Source organism: Monodon monoceros, unplaced genomic scaffold, assembly GCF_005190385.1.
Source record: "Monodon monoceros isolate NGI ecotype Baffin Bay Population unplaced genomic scaffold, NGI_Narwhal_1 Super_Scaffold_20, whole genome shotgun sequence".
NCBI lineage: Eukaryota > Metazoa > Chordata > Mammalia > Artiodactyla > Monodontidae > Monodon > Monodon monoceros.
The window spans coordinates 101,228,924-101,244,638 of NW_021703777.1; the positions used below are offsets into that span (position 1 = coordinate 101,228,924).

Below are 15,715 nucleotides of genomic sequence, written 5' to 3' on the forward strand. Positions count from 1 at the left end.
GGATGGCAGGGGATGCTGGCTTTCTACTTGAAGGCATGGTGGCAAGTTGCACTTGAAGATAACGTCAACACTGCAAATGGCCAAGAGGCAGGCATTTAGCCTCTACTTAATCCTTCTGAGATAGATACACTTTGGGAGGTGGGTCTGTTATTTGCATCGTTTCTCCAGGGGAGGAAACTGAGGCACAGAGAGGGTAAGCAGCTTGCTCAAGGTCACACAGCTGATGGTGGCAGAGCTGGATGTTAGAGCAGCTGCACAACTTATACTCTACTGCCTATGTTAGGTTTGTTCATTTTAACAAGGGTCAAATGAAGCGAGAAGGCCCGGCCCAAGCAGTGGAAACGAGCATCCTCATGGATGTTAAACAGGGGCTTTTAGGAAATGGGAGACACCAGCCCAGACCACCTCCTGAAGGCCTGGACACTCTTGAATCCGTGGGAAGGCTTTCCGGGAAGAGGCAGACCAAGGAAGAGGACCAAAGACCCTGGAGGGAACTGCAGTGGTTTGAGTCGGGTGGGGAGGGTCAGCGCAAAGCCGCACAGGGATTGAGCTCCTGTGACTGTTAAGTGTTGAAAAGCTCTCGGCCGGCTCCTTACAGCCCTGGATGAGCTTGGCTGCATCATCACCCACAGACCCGACACAGCACCATCACTTCCTCCAATCTCTTCACACCTGCCTCCTCAGGGAGGCTTTTCAGTCCTAAGCTCTGTCTCCATCTGTACCACCAGCGATCCGCGCCCTCTCCTTACACCCTGGACTTCATCTTCTTATTCTGCTTTTTAACATCACAGGCATCAAAGAGGAAACAATGGCAGTATTCCCACAGCTCTCATCACATCCCAGGGCCTCTTTTTAGTGCTTTTACTCACTCACCCCTCACAAACCACCCTAGGCTGTAGGCACCCCCATTGTACAGATTAAAAAACTGAGGCACAGAGAGGAGAGGTGAGGAGAGGAGCCAGAGCCCAAACCCAGGCAGGGCATGTGTGCTCAGCTCCTGGGCCACCTGCCTCCCAGCATTAGAGGGAAAGAAGGAGGGATGCGCACCTGGGCTGGGAGGGCCATGGCGAGGCGCTGGTCACGGGGCATCTCCTGTGAGATGCCAGTGAGGTAAGACGAGGTTATGATGCTGTTATTTCCATTTTCTCAGGAGGAAACCAAGCCTTCAGGGGCCTTGGCTCAAGGCCCGCAGGTGGGGAGCATGGTGGGGCTGGGATGTGAAGGTAGGACTCTGTGTTCAGGGCCCACACCCCATCCACCTGCTCGGGAGAGCCGGCCTGGGTACCAACTGCCACGTGGGACTGTCCGCCCATGCCTCCTCTGCCCCGGCCCCTGCCAGCCCTCCTCCGGCTTCCTCTTCTCCAGCCGGGGAAACCCGGGCTGGAGTGTCTACCACTGAGCACAGTCTCTGGCATAAGCGTAGCTCAGAAGCCCTAGGTCCCTTCCTGACTGGCCTCCACCCAGGCCACCACTTCTGCTCTCAGGACAATATCGCCCATCATGGCTCAGCCCAGACGCGACCTCCTCTCCTCCCCCTTGGCCTCCAAATTCCTCAGGGCCTTATCAGCTGTCCGTTCCTGGTGGCCATATCCCAGGTTCCCTGCACTGAGGTCACTCATGCCCACGCATCACCCTCCTGTCCAGGCGGTCAGTGCCTGCAGGATGGAAACACGGACGGTCCCTCGCTGGGGTCCTGTTCACTGAGCCGTCTCCCCAGTTTGATGTATCCCCTCCTCCTGAGGGCAGGGCCCCATCTGTCTAGTTCACCGCCTCAAACCACGCTGGTCCATGGTTGAGGCTCAAAAAGTAAATGTTGAATTGAATCAGCACATCCTAGGGTGCATGATGGCGGGGACCCCCAAGCATCGTGAGGGGGAGCGAAAACTGTACAGTCTCAAAATGGGGCGGGGAGTGGGTGTGGACAGGGCTCTCAAAGTGACAAAGGCTTCTCTGCTCTGACCCAGAAATTCCTCTTCTAGGAATCTGCCCTCAGATGAATTCACACGTGAGTGAAGGGATGGATGTACAAGCATCTTCATGACAGCACCGGTTTTAGCAGCAAAAGATCAGAAACAATGCGAATGTCCCTTGAAAGGGAGCTAGTAAAACCCACACAATGGAAAACAGTGCAAGTGTTTAAAAACGGAATGAACAAAATTTATGTTCTGATGGGGAATGATCACCGAGATAAATGAACTGAAAAAACCAGAGCACAGGCATTGAGGTAAAACGGGCGTGTGTGTGTGCGGGTGTGTGACTGCTTAGAATACACAGGGTATCTCTGGAAGGAGTCATAAGGAACTGGGGTCATGTTTGCCTCTGGGAGGGGAACCGGGCTGGGAGGGAGACTTGCACCATATAGATTTCTGTGCCTTCTGAATCTTGAAGCATGAAAATGTCTTCCCTATACTAAAGACACATGTAAAATCAAACAGGAAGGTCACAGTGGGATTGCACAGAAAGACAGCACCTTCCACTGCGGGATTATAGAAGCACATGTATATCCATCCACCTCTGGTTTCCTACCCCCAACACCACCCCAAGCCTGTGCCTGTGTGTTTGCCCCCGCCCGCAAGGACTCTCTCCCTGGCTGAGCCCTGCTCATCTGCGGGGTCCACCTCAGTCACCACTGACCCTCCCTGACGCCTCCCCCGCTGGTCAGCCACTGCTTTGCGCCCCTGGACCCTGCATTCTCCCTGCTGCACCCTGCTTACGCCACGCGGTCTCCAGCTATCTGCGCATCCATCCCCGCAGGAGCCTGGAGGACGCGGACCTGGTGTGAGACCCCTGAGACCCAGCCCCCCAGTGCCTCGTCTGCCCCGGCAGGTTCTCAGGGAAATATTTGCTGAACAGACTGCTTTGCTGCAGGAGCAAAATGCCTCCCAGAAGGGCATGGCAGTGAATGGCAGTGAATCAGGCACAGGGAGAGGCTGCACTGAGCACCTGAACCGCTTGGCCAGGGGTCAAGCCAACCCTCTCACCCGATTTGCCTAAAAGCCCAGGTGGTTCGCAGCAGCGGGGGCGGGGTGTGCATTTACCTCACTGTGTTCAGGGCTCCTTCTCTGTGTAGCTCGGCCAGGCACCCCCCAAGAAGGCGTCCACTGCTGCTTGCTGACAGCCCCGTGTGACAAATGGTTTTCTGCAGAGGCAGCTGGGCTGGTCCATCTGGCTGGTCTCCAGAGGCCTTGGGTCACTCGTGGTGGGAGGGGCGGCCCGAGCCAGCTCCTGCGGGCTGGGTTCCTGCCTGTCCCCACTCGGTCGCCCGAGCAGGTCCTGTCCCTCGCCTGGGAGCATCTGACCAGGTTGGGCCCTGGCCCAATCAGGCCCACCAAGGGGGCAGCAGGGGAACACGGGGCCCCTCCCAAGGATGGGAGTCTTCGGTCGAGGCAAGGAAAATGCCGCAGTCTACCATCCACCATCGCAAACGTGTCACCAGGAGGAATCACAGCACAAAGCAGTGACCCAGCTTGAGGAAATCCAAAGTGCAGCCCCAGGCGATTCACGGCTCAGGTTAATAGTAAGTGGCTCCTGGCTTCAGAACGTGATTTATTATGGAATCATCGGGCCACGCTGCAAAGATTGCCGCGGCTTCTTTAATGGATTTTCCCCGGTGGCCTTTCTGCTGAAGCCCAGCATGTGAGCAGAGGCGGGAGGGAGAATTCAAGGGACAGAACACGGATGTCTGAACCTGGTGGGAGAATCTGGGGACCAGAAATGGCCTTGACTGCCTCCGGCAGGCTCAGCCCTGTGGCTCAGCTGGCTGCTCACCCCGACATCAGCCGGTTCATAGACTGTCTTCAGTGTACTCCCGGTGCTCAAAGCTGATGGCATTGTCCCAGGAAAAAGGGAGGAGAGGGCAGAAGAGGTGAGCACAAACCAGCGTACAGATCAGCTCTGCAGGACGCCGCACAATTGGCAGTTATGGGGTGGCGGTGCTGATTCAAACCGTGAAAGTGATGACTGCAGTGGTTTCCAATCTGGGGACTCCTTGGTGTGTGATGGGGCCACAGGGCTCACAGGAGGTTCTGGAGGATGGAGATGGGCATCTTCTGTATTCTTGTTTCCCAGCACCTACCCGAGGTTCCGGAGTTCACATGGCAGTTAAATTAAATGCTTAATGAACAAATGAATGGGTGGATCCATTGGTGACCTAATCCAGGGAACTGTGGACGGACGTGATGACCCATGACAGCCCCGTGGGCTAATGAAGATGGTGGCGGCTTGATGAGCTGATGCTCGCTCATGGATGTGCTTTTCTTATGCCTTGATGCCCCCCCCCCCCAGTTTTCCTCAAAATAAATGCATTCATTTCTGTCCTTGGGCTATGGTTAGGTACGTAAGGTGTTAACGTCAGGGGAAGCTGGGTGAGGGTGTGTGGGAACTCTTTGCGCTTTTCATTTCCACATACAAAGCTAAAATACATTAAAATAAAATCAATATGCTTTGCCTACTGCCCTGGGAGCCCTCGGTTTCTTGTCCCGGTCCTTCCTTGTCCTTATGTGACAAGCCCCTCACCAGCCCCTCCTAAGGAGAGAGATGATGACTCTGAAGGGTGAGCCCGGGCACAGGATCTGGGCACCTGTGGCCCAAGCCCCCTTGACTCTTCTTCTACCTCTGGGTCGCACACGTGGGTCAGGGCAGGGTCCTGTTCCCGGAGGAAGTAAGCGGTGCTGGGTAGGGATGAGGCAGTGACTCTTTGCACCTGGCTTGGCAAAGGGCTACTCTGCACATCCCCCCTCTGGTGGCACACCAAAGTTGTTTCATCCTCAGAGGCTTTGCCCTCGCTGTTCCCTCCTTCCCCACCTCACCCACGTACTGAACACCTTACCTCGTTAGGTCTATGGGCTCTGCTCAGCCATTCCTTCTGGAATGACCTCCCATTCCCCAAAGCCAGGCAGACCTGCCTTCAAAGCCCTTTGTCTCACACCTCACGGCACACTTAACCATGACTGCACGGTGAGCTGTTTACATGTGTGCCTCTGCTGCCCTGTGAGCCCCTGGGGCAGGGGCCAATGTGGACTCGCCTCTTTCTCCCTCATACCATATTGCCTGGTGTATATTAGACGTCCACAAATGTCTGTTGAATGAACGGACTTATCAGAAAGTTCTGACTGGTCTTAAGGTTTTAAAATGTGAAAGAGATAATTACTTTAATTGTCTCCTTTGGTAGACAAAAACCTTTTAAAACATGGGGAAGGGCCCCGGGCAGGAAAATAACAAAACAGTTCTCTGCAGCTGACAATGTTAGGAGCTATTAGATCAGGGCAGAGTCTCCCAACCCCGGCACTGCTGACATTTGGGCTGGACAATTCTTTGTTCTAGAAGGTTGTCCTGTGCACTGTAGGTGTTTAGCAGCATCCCTGGCCTCTACCCACTAGATGCCAGTGGCAGCTTCCCAGCTGTGACAACAAATAATTTCTCCAGACGTTGTCAAATTTTGCCCTGCGGGATGGGGGCATCAGACCCAGTGGAGAGCCACTGGGCCGGTCACTCGGTAGGTTTTGGAACAGAAAATATTCCCTTTGCTGCCTGGATATTTGCAAAGCTGGACTCCTAAGAATTTGCAAGTCCAGTATTTCTCTTGAGCTCTGACAATCAACACAGATCCCCAAGCCACAGGCAAAGCCAATTGCCACTGAATGAGGGTTTTGATTGCTACCAGTTTCTTAAGACGTTCTCTGAAAGTTCTGCTTCAAATATTTACGGAGTCTAGGAAATGGCCCCAGAGAGTGAGTGGTCCTATTGCATTTATAACTCCAACGGTGATTTATTGACCTGGGAAGTGCTGTAGATGCTTTGTCGAAGTTCTTGATGCAAAGCCAGGATCCTTGCGGGGCTCAGGAGCTCGGGGGATGGTAGGAGGTGCTCAGCTTGGAGGCCAGGCCAGGACATTCCACCTTTTTCTTGCAGACGTTGTACAGGGAGCCCTGGTTCCACAGCGATGGAAGCCTGGCACATTCCAGGGTCGGGCGTCGGCCCCGAGGGCCAGGGAAGCTGGAGGCAAGAGCACAACGAAATGGTCTCTACTTTTACACGTCCATAAAAGCCCCTTTGGTCCCACAGTTTATCCAAGGAAGAGATGGCAACGATAACAAACATTTATTGAGCACTTTCTGTGCCAGGCAGCTGCTATTACATTCTCAGTGAGGCACACGCCATCAGCACTGAGTTACAGACGAGGCAGTGGGGATTGGGGCGGGGAAGGCTCGAAGCCCAGGTCATCTAAAGGCCTGACAAGAGACGATCACTGACGGTATCTCCATAGAGTCATGTCCTCTGTAAATTTTGCTGTTCAAGGCGACAAGAGATGATGACCTTTCCATTAAAAGGAAAGCAATATCCACTGGATGCCAACCTCCTACTCCCCTGTTTTTGTTTTTGTTTTTTTTCCCTCTAAGCTCAACCATAAAATAATTGTGACATATGACAAATCTGGTTACTTCCCTTCAAAAATGACCTCATTTTCCTTCTAGGTCACTAATGCCCTGGTGTCGTTTAGAGTTCGTTTTCACCATGGGAAGCTCGTACCAAAAGCCGGCCCAGAGAGACGGCTTGCAATCTGTTTTTCCTAGGGCAGAGAGCTCTGCTCCCCAATGCCTGTTATAGCTAAACAGAACCGAGGCTGTGGGCAAAATGCAATGCTGGGGATAAGGACGAGGTGCCCGCATGAACTTCTAGAGAAAGAGCCCAACAGCCTCCTCCCACCGCCTCACTCTTCATCCAAATCCACCCAACAAGGCCTCCTGTGGACCGGGTACTGTGTAAAGCACTTGAACAAAGACATTTACATTGACTATTCTGTCCTCTGGCTATAAAGAAACAAAATTATCCTGTGGCCTTGAAATTATGTCCAGTAAAGGAGGAGATTTTATCCAGCAGCATTCTACAGTGTGGTGAGAACTCTGAAGAAGGTTGAGGAACACTTGAGAAACTTAGAACCGTAAGAGTATTAAGATGCTCTTGGGTTCATCCATTCATTCAATTTACGCTCCAACTATTTCCTCAAAAGCTTTGCTATCAGTTTCTGGCCAGTATCACCGAGTGCAGACATTGGAGGGTTTTTTTTCTCACGTTGAACTCCAGATTGTAACCTCAAGGGGGGCAGGAGAGACAACTCTCATCCCCCCAGTGAAGGCCCAGCGCGATCTGGACACATAATGACCAGAGCATCAGCTCTAGAGCCAGACTGCCTGTGTTGGAGCCCCAACTCTTTAGCTGTGTGACCTGGGGCTGGCTACTTACCCTCTCTGTGCCTCACCTTTTCTCACAGGTGAAGTGGAGTGAATGTCAAGATCGATTCTGTGGGCCTATAGTGAATACTGGAAAAGCTGATGCATTGCACATAGTAACCATTCAAGAAATGGAAGCAGGGGTTTTCTTTCTCATTGTTGTTCTTATCAACATCATCATTATGATCTCCTAGACTCCTCTCTCCTTTATGCTGCAGGCTCATTTAATTGCTTACCAATCCCCCAATGCTTCAGGAGCATTCACCCCTCTGAATGACAATGTCTGTGTCATTCCCTTTGCCTAAAATGCCTTCTACCTGCTTGTAATAAGGTAGGTCAAAGATCAAAAGTCAGATGTAATTTTCCTAGAAAAAGATCAAAGCTGGAAAGAAGTTCTCATTCCTAGATAATAAGCCTGCAGATAAGTAATTTGAAATGAAAGTCACCAGTTAGAAAAAAAAAGTTTAAGGTCAATCAATAACACCAGCTGTCTTTTATTGAACACCGCCTGTGGCAGGCAGTACAATAATTATGTTACGTGCATGATTTCATTGAATTGTCCCAAAGACCCCGAGAAGTAAATATTAGCTCCATTTGTTAGATTAAAAAAATTAATATGAGCATGAAGGCAACAGAGAAGCCACAGGAATAAAAGGAAGAAGAAAAACAATAATAATAAGTTGAAATAAAATGCCAAGAATAAGATCAGTTTCCTCCTAAGTAATGGCTGCTTTTTTTTTCTTTTTCGAGCATCTCTTATTTTCCAGAGACATATTCAACTCTGCTTATCTGATTTTATCCTCACATCAGCAGTAGGCAGCATTATCCCCATTTTACAGATGAGGAGATTTAAGCACACACAGAGTAAGTAATCCACCCAACATCACACTGAATTACAGCTGAGATTTGAACTCAGGCCTGTCAGACTCCAAATATCATGAGTAAAATAGGTTTTCTCTGGGAAAACAGAGTGCTTCTCTGGTTCTGACTGGTGAGGACATTTTGGACCAAACCTCCAGTAAGAGCATCTAGGAAAGCTGGACAAAATATAGCAAAAGATCTATTTGAAACCATCTGAGAGCTACAAAGCCTGTGAGGATTTGTGGGACTAAAATTCAAGATAGGACAGAAGCCAAGAGTAGTTGGCCCAGATTGAAGGCTGCATTTCCCCCCAAGTGAAGGTGAAGCCTGTGTGTGATTGTGGTGGCTGAGAGATAGAAAGCTAAGCAGAGATTTTGACAGCCTCATGGAGTGGGAGGTGGCTGGGGAAGGACACTGATAAACATTACAGGTTTTTGCTTGGAACCATGAAAGGCTATGCCCTAAGAGTAAGAGCGAGCAAGAAATAAAACAGATCTCATAAGTACTAAAATTATCTCTGAATCAGTTCTGATGTGCAGAACAAAGGAAGTCCTGTCTGGATGAAGACACTATTAAATTACATCTTCACATTTTCACACATAATGTCTAGCACTCAGTGAAAAATAACAAGACACAGAACACATGATATGACCCAATACACAAAATTTAAAAACAGATAATAAAAAGAGACTAGAAGGGGAAAACAGAGGGGTGCTTTGTGGTCACTTTCTAGTTCTGGACCTGGTGATGGCTTTATGGGCACATACCACTCCATGACAATTCATTGAGCTGTACATTTCCAAGTTGTACCCTTTTCTGTATGTGAGTTATACTTTCAATAAAAACATTTATTTGAGAAATTAAGTGACTGACGTCCTCTCACCTTCAAAGAACCCAGTTGAGCTGTCTGTGCTGGCCACTCAGCCTCTGGAATAGGCCAGGACTCTGAATGCAAAGGTCTTTGGAGGACACTGTCCATTTCAGGATTCAGGAGGTATTTCTGAGCTAGAAGAGAATGTTCTCAGTCAAGCCTCAGTTCAGAAGTCTATTCTAAAAATCAACAAGTCAGACTTCCCTGGTGGCGCAGTGATTAAGAATCCGCCTGCCGGTGCAGGGGACGTGGGTTCAAACCCTGGTCCGGGAAGATCCCACATGCCCCGGAGCAACTAAGCCCATGCACCACAACTACTGAGCCTGTGCCCTAGAGCCTGCAAGCCACAACTACTGAAGCCTGCGTGCCTAAAGCCCGTGCTCTGCCACAAAGAGAAGCCACGACAATGAGAAGCCTGAGCACCGCAACAAAGAGTAGCCTCTGCTCACCGCAACTAGAGAAAGCCCGCGTGCAGCAACGAAGACCCAATGCAGCCAAAAATGAATAAATAAATGAATAAATTAAGAAAAACCCTATATGTCATAAAATAATCTTAAAAAATAATCATCAAGTCTCTGAGCCTTTTCATTGTCTTTCATTCCCAGATCCTTTCACCCCACAACAGAGGCCCTCTTGGGTGCATTTGAACTCTGAGTGCCACATTCACAGCCCTCTGATGGTCCTGCCATGGTCTTGGGATATCCTAGAAAATTGCCTGCCTGCTTCACTGTCCACTACCAGGCGGCAAGCTCCTTCAGCACAAGGACCACCATCTTTGAAGCTGACTCATTTTTGTAAGCCCTACAACACCTATCAGGGATCTGGTGCATGGCAGCCTTCTAGATAAGCTGAATGAATAAGTAACTAAATTAATCTAGTACATTTCCTTCTTTTAAAGGTGAGGAACTAAGCCCAGAGAAGGGATGACACTTGCATAAACTAGTGGCAGAAGCAGGACCAGCTAGAATTTATGCGCCTCCAACTGTGAAAACAGATGCCAACTCAGACTTTAGGGGTAGAAGACAAAGGTACGGAAGGGCAGGCCCATCCTGACCAGCTAAAAACTGAAGCCAGGCACCTCTTCTTGTTTGTTGGCGCCCTGCAGTGTGTCAGGCACTAACACTTCTGAAAAAGATCATGTTATCCTCCTTTTAAAGATAGGAGTCTGGGGCTCAGAGAGGTTAATTAACTCACCCAAGATCACACAGCTTTAAGAACAGAATCTAGTAATAAGAATCGCTGAGCGAGCAGTTATCAAGAGCAGCTCAGTTGCCTAAAGGTAACTCTATCCATACTTTCTTCACTTTTATATTGAGCACCTGAAAACAAAGTAACCCTAAACAAACCCTTAGGAACGCCCCTCCTCCAGTGCTGATAGTACACTGCACTTGGAAAACAAGGCCCAGGGAAATTCTCTCTGGCCAGATAGCATCTTAATTTTCTTGTTAACAACAAGAATAATAGAACAACAAAACCCCACCCATGTTACCATCTAAGTAACCACTATTGGTATTTTAGTTTATCTTCTAGCCTAAGTTGCCAATCATTCACAGATGTTCACGTACAGTTGTATCATTGTAGTCATCCGATACATTCCATTTTGTATCCTTTTTGAACTTAGTAGGATATCCTAATTCCCATGCTATCACATGGTCCTTATCAGCATCATTTTAGTGACTAGCACTTCATACTCAGTGAATATGGGTTAATTAACAATACTGGAGTTTTTCCCCACAGCTTTTCACTGTTATAAATACCCTGGCATGAATATGCCTGTCCATTGAGCTTTTCCACATATTTACTTAGGATAAATTTCCGGGACTGAAACTACAGGGTTGCAGAATTTGCCCACTTTGGCAGTGGCAGTATTTTTCTAATGTGTTCTCCTTAAGTAGTGAAATGAAAAGGCAGAGTCAGTAGGGAAGAGAGTGCAAGATAGTGGGGTCGGGTTTCCTTTAGTCATCTGCACTTGACCATGGGCTTTTCTCCACCCTGGCCCACCTGTCAGATTGTTCTGCCGGTGTGGACTGTGTCTGAGCCTGCAGACTATTCCTAACTGAAAATCACACTGACCTCTGACAACTGTTGTCTTCTCAGACTCGACGTCCAGGTGATGGCTCGTCTGCAAGAAAAGACATCTCAGCAGTTATTCTTCATGACACAGCTGGAAAAGCCTTCTACAGACAACTGCAACTGGAAAAATCAGCCCCCTCACCGCTGCAGAAAGCGCATTCTATGGCCAGATCCACTCCTCCCTGTGTGTGTGAAAATACAGGCAGGACCTCCCCTCTGCCTACAATCCTCAGAGGGGTCCAGGACTTGCTCCCAGGGATACAGGTGCAAGGAAAAGCTTCCACTTCCTTTACTCAAATGGAATCTCCAAAGGGAAACTGCATTTTAAAAGCTGTTAAAAGGGGGAAAATGAGGGCAGCCGGACGGCAGAGTCTCCAGGAGAAATACTCTCTCTGTGTGGAAGTCCCTTCGACACCTTGTGAGAGCTGATTGCTGGGCTGCACCGGGGACTCCTGACTGAGTCACCCAGGAAACCAGGTCGGGCTGGACCTGAGTCCTTGCACCACCCCCTGGTGGACTAGTTGTCTTCCTGGACCCCACATGCACACAGGAAGAGGTGAAGCGGCAATGGTAACTCTGCTCTGAGAGCACTTCACTTATATCCCCTAAAACTGTGTGTCTTTGAGTACCATGACCCTTCACACCCCAGTGCCTTTGCTCATGCAGGTCTCCCAGCCTAGAGGGCCTTCCCTCCATTCTTCCAGCTAGTAAAACTCTTCTTTTTTAATCCTTCAAGGCCTATTTTTTGTGCTTCCTTCTCCAGGGATTATATTCCCAAATAAGTCTCCTTCTCTCTGCTCATTGCTGTGTTGCAAGTGAATGCTTTTGTTCACACTTGGGTTTGGAGCTAGTCTTACTAGACACAGACTTCTTCAAAGTGATACTGAGGTTTCATTGACTTTTGTGTCCACAGAGTAGTCTCACAGGCACTGAACTACTTCTGGAGCCACTGCATTCAGTACCTGATCAGAGATCTATAGATCTTTCCCCTGCTCTCTGCTCCTCATTTATCCCATAGGCCTGGAGAGGCTTGGAGCCAGGCAGCCTCAGGTTGAATCCTGGCTCTGCTGCTTACGGGCTCCATGGTCTTGGCCAAGTGAGCTGAACTCTCTGAGCCTTGTCCTCTCCATCTGCAGAGTGGAGCCACTAATATGGTCCTTGCAGGGTTTTGTCAGAGTGAAATAAGAATGAACGTCTACTAAATGTTCCACATACAGTAGCAGACGGATAAAGACTCACCCTACACACTCCACTCCCCCACCTCTCTCCCCAGGTAAACTTTTGGGGGAAAATTCTCAACTTCATAAAAGGTAGGACATCAAGAGAAAATAATTGCCTGGATCCTTGGGGGCCCAGGCTTGGGGTCGTTGATTTAATGAATTAAGGGAGTTTAGGGCTCTCAGTCTCACTGCTTCTTTCAAAATGTGATTCCATTTCCAAAGGCCCATATATAGATCTTGTTGACCAATGCCCAGAGGAGAGCAAGATGTTTCCAGGACATGGAAAAAAGAGGAAAAAGCAGGGCAGGAGGAAGTGGAATTAGCAGCCTCCTTGCCAGGGGGCTTGCATCTCTCCGAGGCTGGGGTCTCCATGACCCTCAGGTGTTAGTACACCAATCCCCTGACCTCCCCCAGTGGAGCAATACTTTGGTTCTGCTTGAAGGGACCCTACATCCTCTGTGTCTTTATGTGACAGCACTGTGAGGGGAATTTCAGGTAGGATCTTGTTCAACCCTCACAGAGCCTTACAAGAAGTCAGCAACCCCCGCCCCTTGCTACCAAGGCCTAAGAGAGCAGGCGGCTTCGGGAGGTGAAGGACGAGCACCGAGTGGCTTGGCACAGAGGACTGTCACAGAGTGGCAGTTCTTCAGGATCTGGGGTGTCTTTGTCTGCCAGGTGAAACTTGGTGTCTGAAGAGAGGGCAATAATCCTCACGTCCCAGGAACTGCAGGGAGTCAGGCAGGGCGAACCCATCCAGGTCTCTGATGGACCTTCCATTTGTTGAGCTGACCCCAGGCTGGACCCTGCAAGCATGGGCAGGAGGGCACCCCTGAACCACTTCCCCCTGGCACCCGGGCATCTGCCTCCAAGAAGGGGATGACACCTGAGTACAAGCAACAAAGAAGGTGTCTCATTCTTGGCTTGGGAATGTCAATAGCCTAGATCCTGGTGAAATCCAGAAAAAATAGGTTTCCTGGGACTGGAGAGGGGGTAGGAACTTAAGAGGCCCTGAGAAGGTGCCCTGAGCCCTGCCCAGTCAAGCCAGTTTGGGGGATGGGGTGGAACTGAGAACCCCCCGTTTCCATTTAGGAGTCCAAGAATGGAAGGAACCCACCCTCCCTGTGCTCCCATCTCAGCTAAAGCCAGGGAGGTGGCAAGACCCCATGTTCCCAGATGGAAGACAGTAGGAGAGCTGGCCAAGCTAGCCTCATGGAATCCTCCTGCTTCAGGACCAATGCCCGAGCTGAAGAGAACCAGCAGAGCTAGAAGAAGGACACCAGGGCGGATGCAAGGCCAAACTGTGGAAGTGGCAGCCGAGATTCTAAGGGATGGACAATACACCAGCTCAGGGAGATGGCAGCTCTGAGGGCCGGCTAGCCCCCATCCACCCATGCACCTGTCCTGGTCCCTCAGTGGGTATTTGGAGGTGGGGTCTTGGGGAGGTTATCAGGTCATAAAGACAGAGCCCTCAGGATGGAATCGGTGCGCTTATAAGAAAAGGTGTGAGAGAGCCGGCCTCTCTGTTCACCATGTGAGGACACAGTGAGAAGGTGGCTGTCTGCTCCCCAGGAAGAGAGCCCCCACCACCGTGCAGCACCTTGATCCCCAGCTTTCAGTCTCCAGAACCGTGAGAAATGAATGTTTGCTGTTTAAGCTGCCCAGTCTGCGGTATTTTTGTTAAATTAGTCCCAACAGACTAAGATACTTAGATGCAGCCCCGAAGAAAGGACACAGATGCTGAGCCGACCGAGGCTCAATTTCTATCTCCCACCCAACCAGGGCAAGAAAAGGAAGTCAATGGGAGGCGGTGAACGACCCTGAGCCACCGCTGTGGGGTGAGCACCCTCTTCCTGAAACGGTAGGAGCTCAGATGGACCCCAGCTCTGAACCCCCAGCCCGCCACCCCTGCTTGTGACCTTGACCAGCTCTCTGACCACTCTGGGCCTCAGTCTCCTCCTTGACAACGTGGGATGTTGGGAGGATGAAGTGAGTGAACCACAGAAAGTGCTGGCTCAGAGGAGGCTCTGTGAGTCTCGGCCGTCATCACCGCTTCCAGTGAATAAATGAACGGCAGCCTGTCCGGGGGGGCTCCCCCTACCCCGTCCTCTCTCAGGTGTCTGTGGTTAGTGTGGGCTCCCTCCCAAGGGCAGGGGCCAGTGCACATGAGCTTCCCGGGGCCCAAGTACGCCAGCCTTAGTGCTTCTGGGACTCCCCTGCTTCTCCGCTCTGGCACATCCCCTCCGCAAGCCCATGAGTGTCCCCCCCACCCCAGCCAGCCAGGCAGCCCTCCCGGGCTCTGAGCCTAAGCCCAATGTCCCCATCAGGAATTCCATCTGTGTTCTCTGAAACGAGAATCAGCACCCATAAAACCCACGTCCTGCCCAGCTGCCAGCAGGAGGAGCTGCCACCGCAGCCACCAGGGCCTCTGTGGCCCCAGAGCTCTGCTCGGCTGCCTGGGCCTTGGGTGTTCCCGGCCGGAGCCAACTGGCTGCCGTGTGCATGGCCTGCCTGGGACTTGGCAGCTCAGTCCAGCCCACAGGCCTGCAGGGTTCCTCTTCCCGAAGCACATCGATCCTGTTCCACCCCTTCAGCAGCTCCCCATTCACTGAAGGACCAAATGCAAACACCCCTGCGGGCAGTCAGGTGTCCGTGACCTCCCATCCAGCCTCTCGGAACTCCTCCACTTGGGATCCCTCACTGAAGCCAGCCTGGAGCCCTCTTTGCTTCTTAAACACATCACAGGGTTATTTTTCCCACTGCCTTTTATCTGCACACTGAGGATTGGCCTTCCAGCGACAAGAGGGACAGACTCACTGAAGGCCTAGTCTGTATGTGCCAGAGCCCGTGCTGCTGCCCACATGCCCCACAGCCCTGCAAGACACCCAACACATCCCCCTTCACATAGGGGTCGGAGCTTCAGTGCACAGAATCCCACGGCCAGGTTCAAATCCCAGCTCAGCTCAGGCAAACGATTTAACACACAAAAAGCTGAGCTAGAAAGCTGCTATAGACGTGTGTCTTTGGGCACGACCGGTAACCCCTTTGAGCCTCAGTTTTCCAGTCTGGAAAGGGGGATAATAAGAGCACCTCCCCCATGGAAAGACTACCTGAGTCAGTTACATAAAACCCCCACGGTAAGTGATACACGTCAGTGTCCCCTCCTAAGGCCACAGAGCTTGACAGCGGCAGAGCTAAGATTTGAAGCCAGGGCTCCTGGGTGCCAGAACCCGCCCCCTTGGCAACTGCCCACCCGAGGACCAGGTTCCTAACTCGTGGGACATCCCTACACAAGGTGCTTCATGATCTCCATCTGTCTTCATGTCCATTCTGCCAAGTAGGTCGTAATATTCCCATTTTACAGATGAGCAAACTGAGGCTCAGAGCAATTAAGGTCTTTTCCAAAGACACACACACAGTCTCTGTCTAAGCCCTTCCTTCTTGACACTTGCTATAATTTATGA

At 50.8% G+C, this 15,715-nt stretch overlaps 1 protein-coding gene across 1 annotated transcript in view; it reads right to left on the reverse strand.

The window, feature by feature from the left end:
* Positions 1-5,748: 5,748 nt before the first annotated feature.
* Positions 5,749-15,715, reverse strand: part of CUNH4orf50 (chromosome unknown C4orf50 homolog) — a 49,628-nt gene continuing 39,661 nt past the window's right edge. The window contains exons 10-12 of the mRNA XM_029234717.1: positions 11,035-11,083; positions 8,974-9,095; positions 5,749-5,994 (exon numbers count right to left, since the gene is read on the reverse strand). Coding sequence (XP_029090550.1) covers positions 5,749-5,994; positions 8,974-9,095; positions 11,035-11,083 — 417 coding nt within the window. The remainder of the gene's footprint in view (positions 5,995-8,973; positions 9,096-11,034; positions 11,084-15,715) is intronic.